This window comes from Colletotrichum scovillei, assembly GCF_011075155.1.
Source record: "Colletotrichum scovillei strain TJNH1 chromosome Unknown Contig00008, whole genome shotgun sequence".
NCBI lineage: Eukaryota > Fungi > Ascomycota > Sordariomycetes > Glomerellales > Glomerellaceae > Colletotrichum > Colletotrichum scovillei.
Genome location: NW_023336266.1, coordinates 1,175,014 through 1,192,997, shown reverse-complemented (window position 1 = coordinate 1,192,997; position 17,984 = coordinate 1,175,014). Strand labels below are relative to the sequence as shown.

The following is a 17,984-nucleotide window of genomic DNA, read 5'->3' as shown; positions in this document are numbered from 1 at the left end:
CACGTCACCGCGAAGTGCCCAACCCCGAAGCGCAGGCTGCAAGGAACTTTCGAAAAGCTTGCGGTAGTTCCACCTTCCCGCCGCCAAGTCAGGTCCAAAACCAGACCACTTGACTCAATGCCGAGATGTCCGGGAGTGGTGGAGAATCTGATGTGCGTGCTTTGCCTTGCTTGACAAGCTGTGCGCCGCCGCAGGTCTTAATACGAAGCTTATAAGTCAGTCGAATGTCAACGCTCGTCCCAAGAGCGAAGAAAGTTTAAATCTTACTTTCCCAGGCAGGATAGAAGTATAACAGGAGTAGTACCCCCTGAATGCTTTGACCCCTCTTGTTCGCGTCTTATCCTTCGTTCTTTGCATCTTCTTCGAAGCTTCGTCGATAGCTTCCAGTCGGCTAGCCCTTTCCCCCCTTAGGTCTAGGAAGTTCTCTCACTCCTCCTCGGCTCGCGACTCCAGGCTTTCTTCCACGATGCGTTTCACGCGCTCATTCCTGTCGTCTACGGCGGCAGTGCTATCATTCGCCGTCGTAGCCAACGCGCAAAACGCGACGACAACTGCCGGAGGCTCGGCGCCAACGGCCGGGACCGCGGAACCATACCAGCTACAGACCCCGCCTCTCGACACAGACTGGACAGCCAAGGTCGGAACGAAGCCATGGCCGGAACATCCGCGCCCACAGCTTCGCAGAGAGAATTGGCTCAATTTGAACGGCCTATGGACCTACAGGGCCGCCAGCAGTGACGACGACGTCAATCACCCGCCTACCAGCTCCGTGCTTGATCGCGAGATCCTCATTCCGTCGTGCATTGAGAGCGGATTGTCCGGAATTCAGGAGCTCGGCGTCACTCACTTCTGGCTGGCGACAACGTTCCAGGTGCCCAGCGGCTGGGGAAACCAATCGGTGATCCTCAACTTTGAAGCCGTTGACTACGAGGCGACGGTGTTCATCAACGGTCAGAAGGTCGGTTTCCACCGTGGAGGATACTTCCGCTACACGGTTGATGCGACACCTTACCTCAATGCTGGAGGAGACAACACTTTGTGAGTGTTTCAGTCCATCTTTTGATTCAATCGCTCTCCAAACTAACTCTGGGGCTTCCAGGCTGGTGTTTGTCTTTGATCCCACCGACTCGGATGGGTACGTCATCCCAATTGGCAAGCAGACGAGGACTCCTTCGCACATCTTCTACCGGTCATGTTCTGGTATTTGGCAGACGGTTTGGCTGGAAAGCACGCCGTCGACCTACATCACCAAGCTGGATCTCTCGGCTGACCACAACGGAAATGGTAAGAGACGCAGAGCTTCGTTATCAGAATGAGTGAGTGTCATTGCTAACCTCTCACAGTGAACGCGCTTGTCCACAGCTCCTCCAACACCTCCTCGGAGGTTTCCATTGCGATTCTCGACACAGACGGTAACACCGTAGGAACAGGCACCGGCAACTCGGGAACAGCCTTCAACTTCACCGTGCCATCCCCGAATGCTTGGTCCCCGACAAACCCCAACCTGTACAACATCACCTTGAAGATGGGTAGCGATGAGGTCTTCAGCTACACTGGCTTCCGCACCATCTCGCATGGTATCGTGGACGGCGTCAACCGCCCGCTGCTGAACGGAGAGTTCATCTTCATGTTTGGAACCCTCGACCAGGGCTACTGGCCTGATGGACTTCACACTCCACCAAGTGTAGAGGCAATGACATATGACCTGAAAGTTCTCAAAAACATCGGAATGAACATGGTTCGCAAGCACGTATGTCTAACATCTGTCCTATGCAGCTTCTCTTCAAGGTCAGAGACTAACAATCCGTAGATCAAGGTGGAGCCGGATCTGTTTTACCACGCCTGCGACACCCTCGGTCTGCTTGTCATCCAGGATATGCCAAGTCTGACGGCCAACTCGGCTCGTCTACCCAACGCAGACCAACAAGCCGAGTTTGAGCGTCAGCTTCAGCTCATGATCGAGGAGCACAAGAGCTACACCAGCATTGTGACTTGGACCATCTACAACGAAGGCTGGGGCCAACTTAGAACACCACCCTACCCGGAGGCTAAACTTGTTGACGTTGTTCGCGCGATTGACCCGACGAGGCTCATCAACGCAAACAGCGGCTGGTTCGACCACGGCTCTGGTGACTACGCTGACAACCACCACTACGCTAACCCTCAATGCGGCACACCTTTCTACTCTCTCGCCTCGCCTCCCTACGATAACAGACGCATCGGATTCCAGGGCGAGTTTGGTGGCATCGGACACAACGTCTCTATTGAGCAGTAAGTCTAACGTGAAGCTTGAGTTCGATCAGGTGAAACTAACACTCCATAGTCTCTGGAACGTTCAGCAGGCAATCGACTCGATCAATGCCACTTACGAAATCAACGAAAACCTCGAAGCATACAACTACCGCGGACGCGTCCTGCTGAGAGAGTTCCGCGAGCAGGTCGAGATGTACGCCTGCAGCGGCGGCGTCTGGACACAGACTACCGATGTCGAGGGTGAAGTCAACGGTCTCGTCACCTACGATCGCCGCGTTCTCCGACCCGACCTCGCGCAATGGCAGGTCGACATCAAGGCTCTCTTTGACGCTGCCAAGGCCCGAAGCGGTCCCGTCAATGGTACAATGTAAGCAGTGACGGCTACACATTGGTTTTTCCTTTCACTTCTCTTCTTTCACGCACAAATTATTTGCAACAAAGTTTTTGGGAGATCTAGTAATGCTAAGCGTGGGATACCATAATGAATAGTCCGATCAGGGACGAGGGTCAAATAAGATTCGTTCAATCTGATTCCTGAACCGTATAATGACCGACGATACCGCCGTTTCATTTTGAGTTCGTTTGTACAACAGTGAAGCGCCGTGTCACATTGCCTTGGACGTAAAGGGCGATCTCGATAATCATAAGCAGGAACTTGTGCTGGTAAGCTGTCCATCGGGACAAAGACGCTGGCGTCACATACGGGCGAGAATAGCATACGCCCAGTGCTATCGCCGTGAGGAGTTGCCGTCGCGTTGACATGTAAAAGCCGGAAGACGAAGTAGATTCTGCTGGGCGGATTTCATCGTTCGTAGTACTATGGCACATTGCATTTGAGGCCGGTGTTTTAGACTGCATATAGAATAGGCCGGTCGGGCATCGGCAAAGTTTGAATGATCATGATGTTAATGTCAGTTGACCTATCATATTGCCGCGGTTTTTGTTCTTGTCAACCTTTCGGACCTTGAAGATTTACCTACCAAATCCTGGGTTGACGCATATCTCTAGTTTAAATCGCTGGCCGTCTCGTAGTCCCCATACAAACGCCTCAGTGCTGCTGGCTGCGGTTGAAAGCCATCGCAGTGGATTCGCTGCATATAAAGTAGCTGTAGCCTTCGAATGTAGCCTGAAATACGCTAAAGTCTTTGTGCTACTGGGCGATGGATCCGTTGTGGAGGCTGTCATACCGCCTAGAACTTTGCCAATGAACACACCGATCTGTCGTCTTCTGACTTGGTGCACAGTCCTCGAAGAGGTGTTTGAAGCTGTATCGGTGAAGCTAATTGAGAAGAAAGCAATTCCCGCTTCGCCGAGACAATTTGTAGAAGAAGAGAGCTTTGCTTTTAGAGAGTTCCAAGCGGAATTATCAGTTTGATTGTGTGTTCATCTTGTTCGCCCCACGGACGCCTTAGCACGAAGGTTAATAAACGACCGCAGCTCACTTCATCAGCACATTTGTGGGGGCGAAATAAAACCGAGTCGTGATACACTTAAATACGAAAACTCAAAGGCGCCGCGAGCCGGTGACTTGTCGAAACTCAGTAGAAATTAGGTAGGCAGACGGAATCCAGACTGGCCGGTTGGCAAACATATAAGTTCTTAGGCGGTCCCATGTTACCATTGCCGGGGAGTATCGTGACTTCACTCGCTTGATCGTCTCGACACACTCTTTTTTCACGATGGCTCCTCTTTCGCTCTTTTTCTCGTCGCTCCTTTTCTCCGTTGCGCTTGGTGCGCCCGCCGCCTCCAGTGGCTCAAACCTGGGGAGAGATCTTTCTCTCGTTCAATCTTTCAAGCACAAGATCACCGTCGACCCGTCAGGAGTCACCAAGAACTGGACCGGAAACAACGTGTGCAACTTCGACGGCTTCAGCTGCGCTAAGAACCCCAACACCGGAAATAACGCCCTGTCAGGGATCGATCTCAACGGATTCGGACTTGAGGGCAAGGACCTGGTCCTCGATGGCTTCCTTGACAAGCTGACCGACCTCACCTTCTTCCACGCCAACAGCAACGGCTTCACGGGATCGCTTCCCAAGGACCTTTCAGCTCTCAAGTGGCTGTGGGAAATTGACGTTAGCAACAACAAGCTTTCCGGTCCTTTCCCGACTGGCGTCTTCGACCTCGACTTGACCTTCCTCGATCTGCGTTTCAACGAATTCTCCGGCCCCATCCCGAAGGAGGCTTTCAACCTCGACCTCGATGTCCTTTTCTTGAACGACAACAAGTTCTCGGGTAGCATTCCTAGCAACGTTGGCTCTTCCCCTGTCATTTACTTGACGTTGGCCAACAACAAGCTCAACGGATCCATCCCTAAGAGCATTGGAAACATGAAGAATGTCCAGGAGATTCTCCTCCTTGGCAACCAATTGTCTGGATCGCTTCCTAGAGATTATAACATCAAGAACCTTACGGTCTTTGACGCTAGCGATAACAAGTTGTCCGGATCAGTTCCCGAGGGACTGTGCAAGCTCGACACTCTGGGAGTCTTGAACCTCACCAGCAACAACTTCAGCGGAACCCTGGGACCGGCCTGCACTGCTCTGCTGAAGAATCACGTTCTTGATGTCACCAACAACTGCATTCAGGGTGTCAAGGGCCAGAAGCCCGCCAGCCAGTGCAACCACTAAGGAAATCTGGGAGAGGGATCTGTGGTTTACGGCATGAACGCACGTAACGAGCTCATAGAAGGTTCTACTCTATCATTAGCCACAGATAATATTATTACATAATGCCCCTACAAATTCTCAGCTCCAACGACAGGAGTATGACAATGACAGATGACAGACGACCAAAAGAATTCACGTATCTGTCTCTGTGTGATTAGTTGAAACATAAAGCAACCCGCTCTCAAGGCTCATATGTACTACCGCGAGCTAAGGATCACGATTCCCCATATTCCCCGCGCTGCACAACCCGGAGCCGAGTGCTGCTGCCGAGATGCAAACTATCATCGGCCCCGCCAACCGGCGTCGGCCCCGCTACCCCACGATTTCCGATCCCCGCAATGTTCACTTTGTTCTGGGGTTGTCTCAGATCGCATTTGTCATTAGAGTCGGAAACTTCGGTGATATTATTGAAGTCAGAGAGCAATAGCGAGACTATATGAGCTACACTTGAGGTGTATACTGAATACAAGTTGTCATTGATCCTATAGACATTCATCCCGCAATCCCATAGACTCTTCCCACTCTCCAACAACTACAATCTCTTATCATTGATCGATAACTAAACAAGACCTAAAAGACATGGCTGGTGTTGAACTTCTCAAGACCGAACTGGCAAAGACCCATAGACTGGGAAAGTTCATCAAAGGTGAGATCTTAGTTACCGTCCAGATCCACTCGGAACGATACATGCCGTGTTTCCCTGAAGTACTTGCTAATATCACCCACAGCTTGGGACCCGCAGGTAATGGGCGTCAAGGATGCCAATCCTCGTATCGTCAAAGATGATCACATCGTCTCAGACATGGATGTTGCCATCCCAGTCAGAGACGGTACAATCCTGCGAGGCAACATTTACCGGCCTCGCCATCTTGAAGGCACGAAGCTTCCCGTGATCTTCAACTACAGTGTGTACAGTAAAGACGGCGCCACCGACATTGCAGTTTTCCCACCAAGTGCAGGCTTCGACAAAGCCCGTATCACCAAAGACTACGAGTTCGAAGCGGCGGATCCGGGATGGTGGTGCCCTCGCGGGTACATCGTTGCCAGCATAGACGCCAGGGGTTGTTTTCAGTCGGATGGCGACAAGAGCTACTACTCGCGAGATGTCGGAATCGATGGTAAGTACCTATCTTCATATCTCCTAACATTATCGTTGGGGGAGGATTCAATCCTAAGCTGAATTATCCCCGCAGGATACGATCTTGTTGAATGGCTTGCAGAGCAGAGTTGGTCAAATGGCAAGATTGCCTTGTATGGAGCCAGTGGCTATGCAATGGTTCTTTGGCTTGTAGCAGCTGAACAACCTCCATCCCTTGCGGTATGTGTTCCTTTCCCTGATTCGGATCAATTTGAATTGCTAACGACCAAATGATAAAAGGCCATCATTCCAATCGACGGCATGACTGACATGTATCGCGAAATGGCTTTGAAGGGCGGAATTCCCGAAACCCAGTTTAGTGCCGTGTGAGTCTTCTTCCTCAGTCGGAATATCCTTGAACTAGACCTTTCAGGAAGCGGAGCTAACTGAAAATGGTTGAAGCTATCCGTACTTCTTCAACTGGGGAAAGAATCTTGTCGAGGATACGACGGATGGGGCCAAGACGCACCCATACTTCGATGAGTACTGGCAAAGCAAGATTCCAGCTCTCTCTCAGATTACAGCCCCGGCATACATCATTTGCGGATGGGGCGATCATGCTATTCACACACGTGGGACACTCAACGCTTGGGAGAAGATTGCTTCTGAGGACAAGTATCTCGAGATCCATCAGTACCAAAAGTCAGTCTTTCTCCACTGTCACCGCCAAAAGTAGCATCTCTAACCTTTGTGTGATGAATGATAGATGGGAGTGGTCGGTTACTGAGGAGTCGTTGGCCCGTCAGAAGGCTTTCCTCGATCATTATCTGCTCGGGCTATCGACAGAAATTCAGTACTGGCCCAAAGTTCGTTACACCATGAGGGAACGCTACTACACTGGAGAATGGCGATACAGCGACGCATTCCCAATTCCAGAAACACAGTATACGCAGTACTTCCCAACACCAAGCCTTGGCTTGAGCAAGGTTGCTCAGCGCGCAGAGAGCCATACATCATACGATGCCATCGAGGGTGAGGTTGCCTTTGAGCTTCCTCTTCGAAACTCCCTTGAGTTTGCAGGCCATTCCAAGCTCAAACTCTGGGTTGAAGTGACTGATGGTGGCGAGAACCTGGATCTTTTCATAACTCTGCGAAAGAAGGATAAAGATGGAAAGGATGTCTACTTCCCATGGATCACAGTCGTCGATACCGGCCCCATTGGTTTCGGTTGGCTTCGAGCCTCCCGGCGCGAATTGGATGAGACAGCCTCGACCCCATGGAAGCCAGTTCATCTCCATCGAAGAGATCTGGAGCCTCTCAAAGCAGGAGATGTAGTGCCTGTGGAGATCGAGATCCAGCCGACAAGTTGTCGATTCCGGGCGGGAGAGCGACTTAGCCTCGTAGTCTCTGGACACGACTACGGCAAATACCCGCCAGGTGCTCCTATTCCCAGGCATAATTCTACAATCAACAAAGGACGCCATGTCATCCATTTCGGCGGAAAATACGACTCACATCTGTTGTTGCCCGTTATCCCACCGGTTAAAGAAGCGTATAGCCAAAAGAGGCCTCTTGTCAAGATGACAATTGCCTGCAGACGGATCCCTGGTTGGGCGGAAGACAAGTTTCTTGAGGAATACACAAGCGTCCATGCTGCAATGACGAAGCATATCTCCGACGTGGTTCCCATCCTCCGGAACTATACTCAGGCTGTCGCACTCCCTCATCTCAGTGTCCCAAGCGTACCCAATGGAGGTCTGGAGCCGTGGGATGCTGTGACGACCCTCGGGTGGACGTCACTGAAAGGTCTCTGGGGCTCATTCCAAGCTCCCGAGTACAAAGCTTCTGCTGGTAAACACGAATTCGCAGACACTTCAGCACAGACTGGCATTCTCAGTCAAGGTTTCGCGGAGAGTGTGTTTGACCCCATCCTCTTTGAGCAGCGTGGAACCAAAGCAGCATTACTACTGGTCTTCCTAGCAAAGTCCCAAGACGCAACCTACACCGAAAACGACCTTACTAGTCGAGCAGCGTCCATCACAGAACTCGGAGCTGGTACAACTTTGATGAGATATGTCCTCAACCGAGAAGTCACCCCCGAGGATACTGCCAGTTTCTTCGCCGGAACGCCTTTTGCCACTTCCGACTGGCACACGATGGCTGCTTTCGAGCAGTACTGGTTCCCGGACCGAGCCTCCGCGGCAAAATTCCTAGGCGAGAAGAGCAAGCTAGAAAGCCTTTTCAAGAAGTTGCCAAAGTCTTTTGACGCAGAGAAGTCTTTTGCGGTGATCGGAGATGAGAATATTGTGGTGAAGAAGGATTTGGAGTTCTAGCTTTACTGTAAATATTTCAAGGCACCGTGAGAACTGCAACATGAGTGATCTACGAATTGACTTCAGAATTATAAATGGTGATATTTGATTGTCTTTGAATAGTATTACACTTTCAATCCAATTGCCTGGTAATGCCGGAGGTCCCTGATAGCGACAAAGATTTCTTAACAATAGGGTAGCAAATGGAAACCCCAAGCAAGAGAGATTATCATCGTATTCCACGATTCGATCTCCATTGCGCCCTCATGACCATGCTTACAGCTAAACCCAGAGACCAGCCCGACTTCCGAGTCAAAATCCGCACACTCTCTTGGACCAAGCGATCGGATGCACGTTCATTATTCAGATCTCCAATGCCCGCCACGTATAGTCGGAAGTCATTGTCCTCTGAAAGCCATTGAACCAAGGCCCCTTGATGATTTGTTCTATCAAGACGAAGAGTTCTGAGAGAGCTCGTCTGATGCCTGTTGAAAAGAGTGTGAATCCACATGGAGAGTGTGGCGTACAGCAAGGCATTATTCTCATGGTGACCACCAGTTGGATGATTTCGAATATACGAGAACAATTTGGCGGCATGATAAACAATCGCACGCGCCTTTCCCTTATTCTGGCGGAGCCATAGAGAAAGTCTCCGGTCTGCAGCTTCTCTAACTTGAGGGCTAACACCCCAGCCAGAAAATGCAGTGAGCACGCGTAGAGGCATATGGAGAAGGAGACTGAAAGCGTGATTGTGCTGAAGTGTGATCCTTTCAATTTTGTCGGTCGGCGGCTGTATGTCTTCGTCGCCACGCAAGACTTCAAGGTGGTGAATAGCGTCTTGATTGTTTGCGGAGTCTCGATACACGGCAAAAGTAAGGAACAGCCTATTCAAGCTACTCAAGCCTTTCGGTACCTTCCCATCACACCGGAAGTGAACAAGGTGCTCTCGAAGAAGGCTGTCATTGGCTAAGTCTTGCCAGTTAGTAAGCATCTTGCTCACCATTTGCGGCGTACGGGGCATTGCTCACCTGGTGATCTGGAGGCTTGATCTGCCCATATTTCTGCAGAATCTGTTGCCCAAAGTCCTTCGTCAGACGGCAGTGGAAGTAGTAGGAGATCCGTAGGTATAGTCGGAGGCAAGTCAAAGAACAAGCCCAGCTGACCGTCCAATAGCTTGATATTCATTGCGGTGTCAGCGTTTGAGCGGTTACAGGATGGAAACGGGATTCGGAGAATTACCCATGAGAGATGTACAAGTCTTCTTTTACTTTCCGCGCAAATCCATCTTTTCCAATTGGCTGGCAGGGGTACAATATCTTCAGAGAGTGATTGAGTTTCACTGAAGTAGCCTGCTCGTCGGCAAAGTGTCGCGAGTAAAGACATGTTTCTTTGGGCGTGTTCGGCGAAAGACATGCTTCCAGAAAACATCAAACCTATTTGACTCAGTAGTACAGCTTGTGTCAAGCACAACTCTGAAGCCGCATCCGGCTCAGGATCAAGGTCCAACTGTACGGGTTATTAGTATGAACTGCCTTCTATACACCCACAGGCTTCGACCTGAACTTACACAAAGGTTGATCGAGCGCCGCAGGAACTCTTGCAAGAGGAAGACATCACTTAGTGTGCCAAATTTCGAAAACCCGCACCCTGTCGCCGCAACGGCGAGAAGGAGTATCCAATGAACACGCTCTGGGTCGAAAGTTCTTTGATGGAGCAAAGGCCAGATAGGGTGGTAGTGCTCGAAGTGAGATTGGATGTATACGCCAATGGCCTCTTGAGACGGAAATGACTTATCCGTGAATGCTTTGCAGTAATCTGTGTCCGCATTCAGCTTTTCAAACTGTGTTTGGAGAATCGAGTAAGCCTGCGGGCTTAAGCGCGGAACATGGTCGTAGGCTTCGAGATCCCAGTCCTCCTCATGTCCATCAACACCTTCAGGATGGAAAGAAGAACCTGCAACTCGACCGAGATCTTCGAGGCCATGGGTAACGAAGTGCTTTTTTCGACGGGTTTGGTTCTCTTCAATCTCTGTGGAGTCGCCGTAATCTCGACTGAAAGCCGATGAACGCCGAAAAGCATTCGCGAAAGTAGAAGAAAGTTGGGAGTGATTGGTAAAAATTGCCCTTGGGGTATCTTCTGATAAAAGAGAAGCCGGCGTAGGTTCTTGTATAGCTGTTTCTGACACCGGGTCATCTACTGGTTCTGCATGAACAGAGCAATCTCGGGCTTCTTCACGTCTTTCGTTCGATGCATGTTCCGAGATAAGCTGAGTCCGCAAGCCATTTCCATCTGCCATAGAAGCGATCCTGGTATTTTCTTGTGTTGCGAACTCATTGTTCAGGAAATCATCCCAGCTCAGCCATGCATTAGCTGTCGAAAATGGAAAGCACCATTGGCTTGGTGTGCAAAATAGCGGATCCAACTCCAACTGGAGGCCATCTTGGTTCCAGAGAGCAGCTTGGAAATTGTCTCTGGTATCTGGGGCTGGGTCTTGAGACAGCTGTTCTTGCGAGTTTCCCACTTGAGACTCTGGCAACTACAAACTAGCGTAAGTTTGACCGCAGACTACTGTTCCCCTGATCCACAAAAGGGGTTTCATGGAGGAAGTAATAAGGCGGGAGTAACTTACACCCTCTCTTCTATCGATTGTTGCAATCTGACGAGGAACACCTGATGGACTGAACCCATCAAAGACTTCCCCAGTATCAGATGCTGGTGCCCCAAAATCCTGGACGGAATCAGGGTTACGCCGGTCGTCAGTTGCATAAAGGCAAGAACGATTTCTGGACTTGCATCTGGCGCAGGGGTTGGCACCATCACAACGCTGTTTCGAGCGCGCGCAATTTTGGCAAGCTTTAGGAACGCAATGTCGGCGGGTTTTTCTCGGAGTATCGGAGCCTGTGGGTGGAGAGTCAACGTCTACATGACCCTGCATGTGGCGCTGAAGAGAGTCTCTGCCGGGGTTGAAGATCAGCCACTTGATTCGCGTAGGGTCTCCTTAACGAGGCAATTGTACACCTAGCAACCTGAAGGCATACGAGATGGATGTCGCTCGGAACATCTTACCTTCGGGCAAAGCTAGCGGTGCATGTCGGACACGCAAAAGGGCGGACGCCGAGGTGACGAAGAACGTGGCGATTGAGATGCTCCGTACGGCGGAACTCGGTTTGACAGATGTCACATTTCAGAGCCATGGTCTCGCTTCAACCCCATCGGAAGCAGGGGAAGTAGAACGCAAACGTCTTCTGTTACCACTCTGAGTTCCCGACCTGTTATGGAGTTGCCACCGGTGGTTGCTGAGGCAGGCTGGTGTCGTCGGAGGTTGCGGGGTAGTGGCCATAAAGAACTCGAGGGTTTTTCGGAGGCTGCGGGGGACTCTCGTAGCTCTATATACCCCTCTCGGAATAGAGAATCGCGGGGACAGAGTTTGTGGGGGCGGCATCTAGCACGGATGCACAAGACGGCCCGAGTCAACTACCGGCGTGTCAGCTCACGATTTGGCCGAATGAAAAGATCGGCTTCTACGAACTGTCCGTCACCGATTTGCGGTGTAGCGATAGAGACTCATACCAGCGATTCGTGTTGCAGTCGCCAATCCATAGAGGATGCACCCTCGTCACACCTATCGAAGCGTCGACCCTCACGTCACTACTAAGGAAAAGGTCGTCCTTTGGCTCTACGCCACCTGGACTGAAAGACAACTCAGGTACAGATTGATCAAGCGCTCCCTAGTCCTTTACGAGGTATTCGTATGTCAAAATTGGTGGAGAAATGTGTAAAGCACCTTAAGATTGCAACAACTAGGGTGCCAACGTAAAGCATTGGCCCCGGTCCTCCAGGGTGCCGGGAGTAATCTGGTGTAAATGTACTGACTATAAAGGCGACCCATGATGCCATACGCTCTCTTACACACTTCATGCTATACTCTTCTATCCTACTTCAGTTCGTTCCTCTGTCACCTGACTTCAACGCGAGTCGAATCTTAGGATACTATCAGTACCATTAGCCGATAGCTCCCCCTCACTTGGAAGACTTACCTACCGCGCTTCTTTTTCACCATGGCCACCGATTTCTCCAAAGTGGGAAGGTTCACCTCTTCGCCAGCCATGACTGAATGGGATATCATTGTCGTGGGATCCGGCCATAATGGCTTGACCGCAGCCGCATATCTCGCGGTAGCTGGAAAGAAGGTCCTTGTCCTCGAAAAGGCTTCTTACCCTGGAGGTGGGGTGGCCAGCCTCCAGATGGCCGAGCCAGGATATATCAGCGAACGTCACAGCGCCATTCATCAAATGATCCTCGCAAACCCCATGATCACTCACGATGAACTTGGTTTGCAGTCTCGGTACGGCCTCGTTTACAAGCAGCTAGACCCATGCTATGCCATAGTCATGGAAGACAAGGTCCTGCCCATCTACAGAGAGCGCCACAGGACCGTCGATGCCATTCGAGAGTTTTCGTCGGAAGACGCCGATGCTTACAACGTCTTTGTGGACAAATGTCGACAAATCACCGAGCTTCTGATGCCCTCTATGTTCGAACCTCCCCGCGACATGTCGGCGGATATTGCTAGCAGCCCGTCAGCCGAGGAAATTGCCATGGCATCAACCAGTTCCTCCTTGGAGATCATTCAGAGATACTTCAAGAGCGAGGTTCTCCAAGTTGCGCTACTGAGATTTGTAACTGAGATCCAGCTCGCTCACCCAAAAACGACCGGAACAGGCTTGATGGCCTACCTGGCCTTTGGACTTCTCGACATCTATGGCCTTTGCGTCCCCGAGGGCTCCGGATCTGTGTGGACGGAATCTGTCATTCGCTGTCTCAGAGACCATGGTGGCGATGTCAAGTTGGACACGGAGGTCATCAAGGTCATCACCGAAGGTGGACGTGCCGTTGGAGCCAGAACTCGTTTTGGGGAGTTGAGGGCGAAAGAGGCCGTCATCGGTCAAATCCACCCCCACAATCTTGGGCATCTTGTCGATGGAATCGACCCGTCAATCATATCAGCCGCCTCAAACACTCGCACCTCTGACTTCAGTCTACTCGTCGTTCATGCCGCTCTCGAACGCCCGCTCAAGTTCAAAGCCGGGCCAATCGCCGACAAGGCTGTCATGAACACTTGCTGCCCTGGCAACCTCAAAGACCTTATCCAGAGCTACGACGAAATGAATCAAGGAATTCTCCCAGAGAATATCATGATCGGAGCCTCTTGTATCAGCTCAGGTGACGAGACTCGCTGCCCGCCAGGCAAGTCGCTGCTGCACTGTGTTGTCATGTGCAAGTCAGAACCTGCTGACGGCGGCTGGGCCGCGTGGGATCGCATCAAGGACGACTGGGTGCAGAGAGTCTTCTCTTATTTCTCCAAGTACCTAGAGAACTTTACTCCCGACATCGTTCGCTCCTATCATGTTGTTGCGCCTCCGGACCATCAGTCCGACAGCGCAAGTTTCCAACGCGGCGATATTGCCGGTCTTTCCATGGCGGCGGACCAGATGGGGATCAACCGACCTACCCCTGCCCTCGCTCAGTACCGTGTGCCTGGAATCAAGGGTCTGTACCTTGCCGGACCTTTCATGCACCCAGGTGGAGGTGTCTGGGGTGGTGGTCGTCCGGTAGCTAAGAGGGTGCTCGAGGATCTTGGAATCGACTTCGATAAGAAATTTGTGCACGGCAGCTCGCGTCTGTGAAGGTGCTCAGGTCAAGTAGAATGGGATGCAGCGCTTTGAGGAGGATCTGCGGGCACTTGCATGATGGGAAGGATGTGGAGGGTGGCGACGCATCGAAATGATTAAGTCGATAGGCTATAGTTCAATGTCAACTATCTATATCATTCCTCAAATAGAGCCCACCCATGAAATTATCAATGTCCTTTCTGTGGTCTGAGACGAGTCGTGGATATCGAGCGCATTTTATTATCTCTACCGCTCCTAATAATAGCCCCGAACTCCGCGTCTTCTTGACATATGATCGCTCAAGGCAAGACGTAGCCGCCGTCAATGAGTACGTCGCTACCAGTCATGTAAGTAGAAGCATCGCTCGCTAGATACAGGTACAGGCCCTTGATCTCCTTAGTGTGGCCTTGTCTGCCCAGAGCTGCCATGCGGTATGCTTCTTGCAAGGCATCTGGGCCAGCACCCATCTTGGTGTCGAAGAAGCCTGGAGATACAATGTTGACACGGGCAAACTCTCTCCACTCACGGGCTAGGGACTTTCCAAAGTGCGTGACGTACGCCTTGGTGGCGTTGTAGACGGGTTGGTCAACAGGGACGTTTACGATGTGACCGCTCATGCTCGAAGTGATGATGAGATTACCGAAGCCTTGGCTCTTGAAGACTTCACCAGCATACTTGGAGCAGTACACAATTCCGTCCACTAAGAAAGATGTCAGCGCAATAATTCCTGACTTTGATTTCTTTGGCTAACTTACCATTTACCGACATCTGTTTCCTGTATTCGTCCAGGGTTTGCTCCAGAATGGGCTTTGAAATGGCCATGCCTGCCGTGAAATTAGCCACAACTCGGCGCGAACTAAAGCGTGTGCTGAGCGCGGCATCACTCACCAGCATTGGCAACAAACACATCAATCTTGCCAAAGTCCTTCAATACCTTCGCAATAGTCTCTTGAACCTGGTTGGAATCAGACACTAGATGGATGTTAGCCTTCATATTTCTACTACCAATCAACCATCCGGTAAACCAACCATCCACTTTGTAAGCCGAGGTCTTGACGCTGTGTGTGCTTGCTAGATCTTGTGCCTTTTGAATTGCAGCGTCATTTCTGTGACGTCATTAGTCATCGAACAGCTCCAAAGACAAGGCAGGATGCTAGAGAGGCCTTTTCTTACGAATTGTACCACAAGGCAACATTGCCGCCGGCCTCTGCCATGGCCTCGGAAACAGCATAGCCAATACCATCAGCAGCACCAGTGACCACGATGACTTTGCCCGTCACTTTCAATTGGTCTAGGACGTTGGATGGTGTGTTGGGGAACGGGCGGGGGAAGCCCTCCCGGGACTTTGCGCAATCTTCAGTGGACATCGACATCTTGGCAGTATTGTTTGCTGGTTTGAAGGACTTGGAAATAACAATAAGGTTGAATTAGAAACCAGTAATACGTATGAGTAGTGAAGCTGCGATCTTTATTCGAAAGGAACAAAACCACAGATCTCCGCATCGGTGCGCTGTCGTCCGAAGGCGGGGACATTTGGTGGGGGTTCTTCGGTCCACTGACACTGGATCATTGGAGCGGGTGTGAGCCGTCGGCCGGTCGAATCCCGGCCGGAGTCTTTATCGCAGCATTTCGAATATTCTGGAGATGCGTCAGAAACACCAATAGGCTATTCTGAGATCCAGCAAATGGCTGAAGCCTACAGGAAACTGACCCTGGGATCTGTCGACCATGTTCAGTCATCGACATTAACTTCCACTTATTGACAGCAGCTTCGGTGCTCTGCCTGGAATATCGAACCGCTCTCTGATTGGCTCTACTTCTTGCGAAGATCTGCGTAGGATGCATCACACATTCCGCTTTCAAGGCTGCTATGACTGGCTATTGAGACTCAATGGGATTTCCCGATCTGAAAGTCAACTTCACATCAATGCAGTAGAAGCATCTACCGCCTGTTGAGCTGTGTTGACGACCGTTTCATTGCCAACTCGCAATATCAAGGATGTTACTTGTTGACATAACTGGCTTCCCATGGCTTAATGCAGAACACCCAGCCTCAGAGTAGACCACAAATCACGAACGAACCTATGCGAGTAAAAACCTTGTTCATCTGTTTGCTAGCTCTCCACCTTACTCGTCCCCATCCCCGGCAGCCTCGAATCCGACCTCAAACATCCCTCCATAGTTCAGATGAAACTCTTTGCGAGGAAACCTTTATGACAAAACGGCTAACACCACTGTTCATGAGGGAGGAAGGCATGTTTTTGTAGAACAACTGAAGTAAAAGATATATGGCCTTGAGGCTGCTGTTCCCACATCATGGTCAAGAACCAAAACCCTCCGTCCTATCTAGTTCGCCTCATAGAGTGAATCGAGTCACCAATAGCAGATAAGATGGAGTTAATCTTTCACTTACAGCGCGCTCTGACACTAGCGCTTGTCCTTGTCCTCAGTGGTGTTCACTGTTTACCACAGCAGACAGGTGGAGAGTCTCCTGCCGACAGAGCGAACAAGATACCTCAAGGTATTATGCCCGCAAAGGATGGTTCGATTATCCTTGATACTACAGAGACAATCAAGTAAGTGAAGCTTGAAAAAGGTCTGTCGTGCATTTTCAACGGAGCAATCGCTAAATTTTGAGCTAGCAACTTGAAAATCCGCTTCCGCATCAGTGGTCCAGCTGGGGAATTTACAACTGCAAGCAAGGTACCCGGAGGCGGCAAGACAACAGGGGCGAAGGGCAACCTCGGGCTTCACGTCCTGCTACACGGTGACAGCGGCTCGTCTTTCTTCGAAATGCCAAATCAAGGCGTAAAAAACAATTTGGCGGGTGTCACAGTACTTTCTCCGGACAGAAACCTCCACTGGGGAGGGGGTTCTGGGTTCAACCGCACAGACGGCGTGGCGCACGCTCAAGCAGTGAACGATCTCGTCTTCCAGACCCTGCCAAAGTACATGGCCTTCAATTCCTCTAATGTCTTCTTCTCTGGGATTTCAGGCGGATCTCTCCTGCTTTCTGGATACTTCATGCCGGCGCATATGGGTAACTTCGCCGGGAATGGGGTGATGCTCGGCTGCGGTGCCATGGAACCCCGCGTCGAAGTATCGCAGTCCTCTCGCGACGCTCTTATGAAAACTCGGCTTCACTATCAAAGCACCCAGAAGGAGCTTCAGCACCTGCAAGGATCAATCTCCGCTACCATGAAGGCGTACGAAAAGACTGTCAAGGACAAGGGAATGAAGACAGAAGCAATCAACAAGCTTCAGACAGCCAACAACAAGCCAGTCGGAGGCCATTGTCAATTTGATGAGAAGGGATTTGATTCCGGAATCCAGCTCATTGCTGATAATTATGCTGCGATTATGCAAGGTGGAAACGGCGAAGTGCCGGGTATTGGAAATGTGCTCAAGGGTGTTTCCGGCCAAGAATTGAAGTTTTCGGATGGCGGTGCTCCTTGAACAAGCCGAGCCAGTTCTATTGAACCGAGACGATGATGTTTCTATCTGGCGAGCTCCCAGGTCTCTGATCAATATCTTCATGTTCACTACAAAACCGATCACTATTAAAGGAACCTGGGTTTCAATGTTTCATACGCCTACAGCGCAATCCGACGCAACTGCAAAGTCCTTGTTGGATGTGCCCAAGAAAGCAAAGAGATTGCGACCACTCGGGCTTCTTTTATGTTTCGGTTTATGATCTTGATAATCTAGCGGAACTTACTGGATCGTAATCTTGGAAGGCAAAGTCAGGTTGAATCCAAAGGAATTCAGTCGATAGCGAATCGACATTTGTTGCTCCAGTCCATCGAGCTTATCAGTTGGCCCATCTCGCCACGAAGCTAACCACTGGTGTTGGCCCAAGTGATGCAGGATCTCCCACTTTTTCATGAAATTGCGTCCTGCTACTTCCCAGTCCCACAAACAGTCTCTCGTAGAGTGTGACCACGCTATCTCTCTTGTTTGAGAGCCCAGCCTTTCATCTATGTAACTGGAAGGGTGTGAC

At 50.8% G+C, this 17,984-nt stretch overlaps 7 protein-coding genes across 7 annotated transcripts; 5 read left to right on the top strand and 2 right to left on the bottom strand.

Moving 5' to 3' along the window:
- Positions 1-342: 342 nt before the first annotated feature.
- HER10_EVM0006995 (glycosyl hydrolase family 2) lies at positions 343-2,624 on the top strand (the record flags this gene model as incomplete). The annotated part of the gene is made up of 5 exons (XM_035476562.1): positions 343-1,038; positions 1,100-1,284; positions 1,344-1,750; positions 1,811-2,271; positions 2,324-2,624. The coding sequence occupies exons 1-5, from the start codon at positions 467-469 to the stop codon at positions 2,622-2,624; spliced, it is 1,926 nt and encodes a 641-aa protein (XP_035330759.1). The 5' UTR covers positions 343-466.
- A 1,308-nt stretch (positions 2,625-3,932) lies between these two features.
- HER10_EVM0006019 (crisp-1) lies at positions 3,933-4,883 on the top strand (the record flags this gene model as incomplete). Its single annotated transcript, XM_035475617.1, has 1 exon — positions 3,933-4,883. One exon carries the CDS (start codon positions 3,933-3,935, stop codon positions 4,881-4,883), a length of 951 nt encoding a protein of 316 aa, XP_035330704.1.
- Positions 4,884-6,342: 1,459 nt separating this feature from the next.
- HER10_EVM0008562 (CocE/NonD family Hydrolase) lies at positions 6,343-8,333 on the top strand (the record flags this gene model as incomplete). Its single annotated transcript, XM_035478079.1, has 3 exons — positions 6,343-6,386; positions 6,463-6,702; positions 6,767-8,333. The coding sequence occupies 3 exons, from the start codon at positions 6,343-6,345 to the stop codon at positions 8,331-8,333; spliced, it is 1,851 nt and encodes a 616-aa protein (XP_035330854.1).
- Positions 8,334-8,541: 208 nt separating this feature from the next.
- HER10_EVM0003024 (uncharacterized protein) lies at positions 8,542-10,608 on the bottom strand (the record flags this gene model as incomplete). The annotated part of the gene is made up of 4 exons (XM_035472713.1): positions 8,542-9,303; positions 9,366-9,485; positions 9,552-9,818; positions 9,880-10,608. 4 exons carry the CDS (start codon positions 10,606-10,608, stop codon positions 8,542-8,544), a joined length of 1,878 nt encoding a protein of 625 aa, XP_035330521.1.
- Positions 10,609-12,370: 1,762 nt separating this feature from the next.
- On the top strand, positions 12,371-13,999 carry HER10_EVM0001610 (uncharacterized protein; the record flags this gene model as incomplete). The annotated part of the gene is made up of 1 exon (XM_035471354.1): positions 12,371-13,999. The coding sequence occupies one exon, from the start codon at positions 12,371-12,373 to the stop codon at positions 13,997-13,999; it is 1,629 nt and encodes a 542-aa protein (XP_035330440.1).
- Positions 14,000-14,283: 284 nt separating this feature from the next.
- Positions 14,284-15,357, bottom strand: HER10_EVM0006264 (short-chain dehydrogenase; the record flags this gene model as incomplete). Its single annotated transcript, XM_035475855.1, has 5 exons — positions 14,284-14,684; positions 14,740-14,808; positions 14,873-14,956; positions 15,014-15,090; positions 15,158-15,357. 5 exons carry the CDS (start codon positions 15,355-15,357, stop codon positions 14,284-14,286), a joined length of 831 nt encoding a protein of 276 aa, XP_035330720.1.
- Positions 15,358-16,375: 1,018 nt separating this feature from the next.
- On the top strand, positions 16,376-17,440 carry HER10_EVM0003170 (uncharacterized protein; the record flags this gene model as incomplete). Its single annotated transcript, XM_035472855.1, has 2 exons — positions 16,376-16,560; positions 16,627-17,440. 2 exons carry the CDS (start codon positions 16,376-16,378, stop codon positions 17,438-17,440), a joined length of 999 nt encoding a protein of 332 aa, XP_035330527.1.
- Positions 17,441-17,984: the final 544 nt, after the last annotated feature.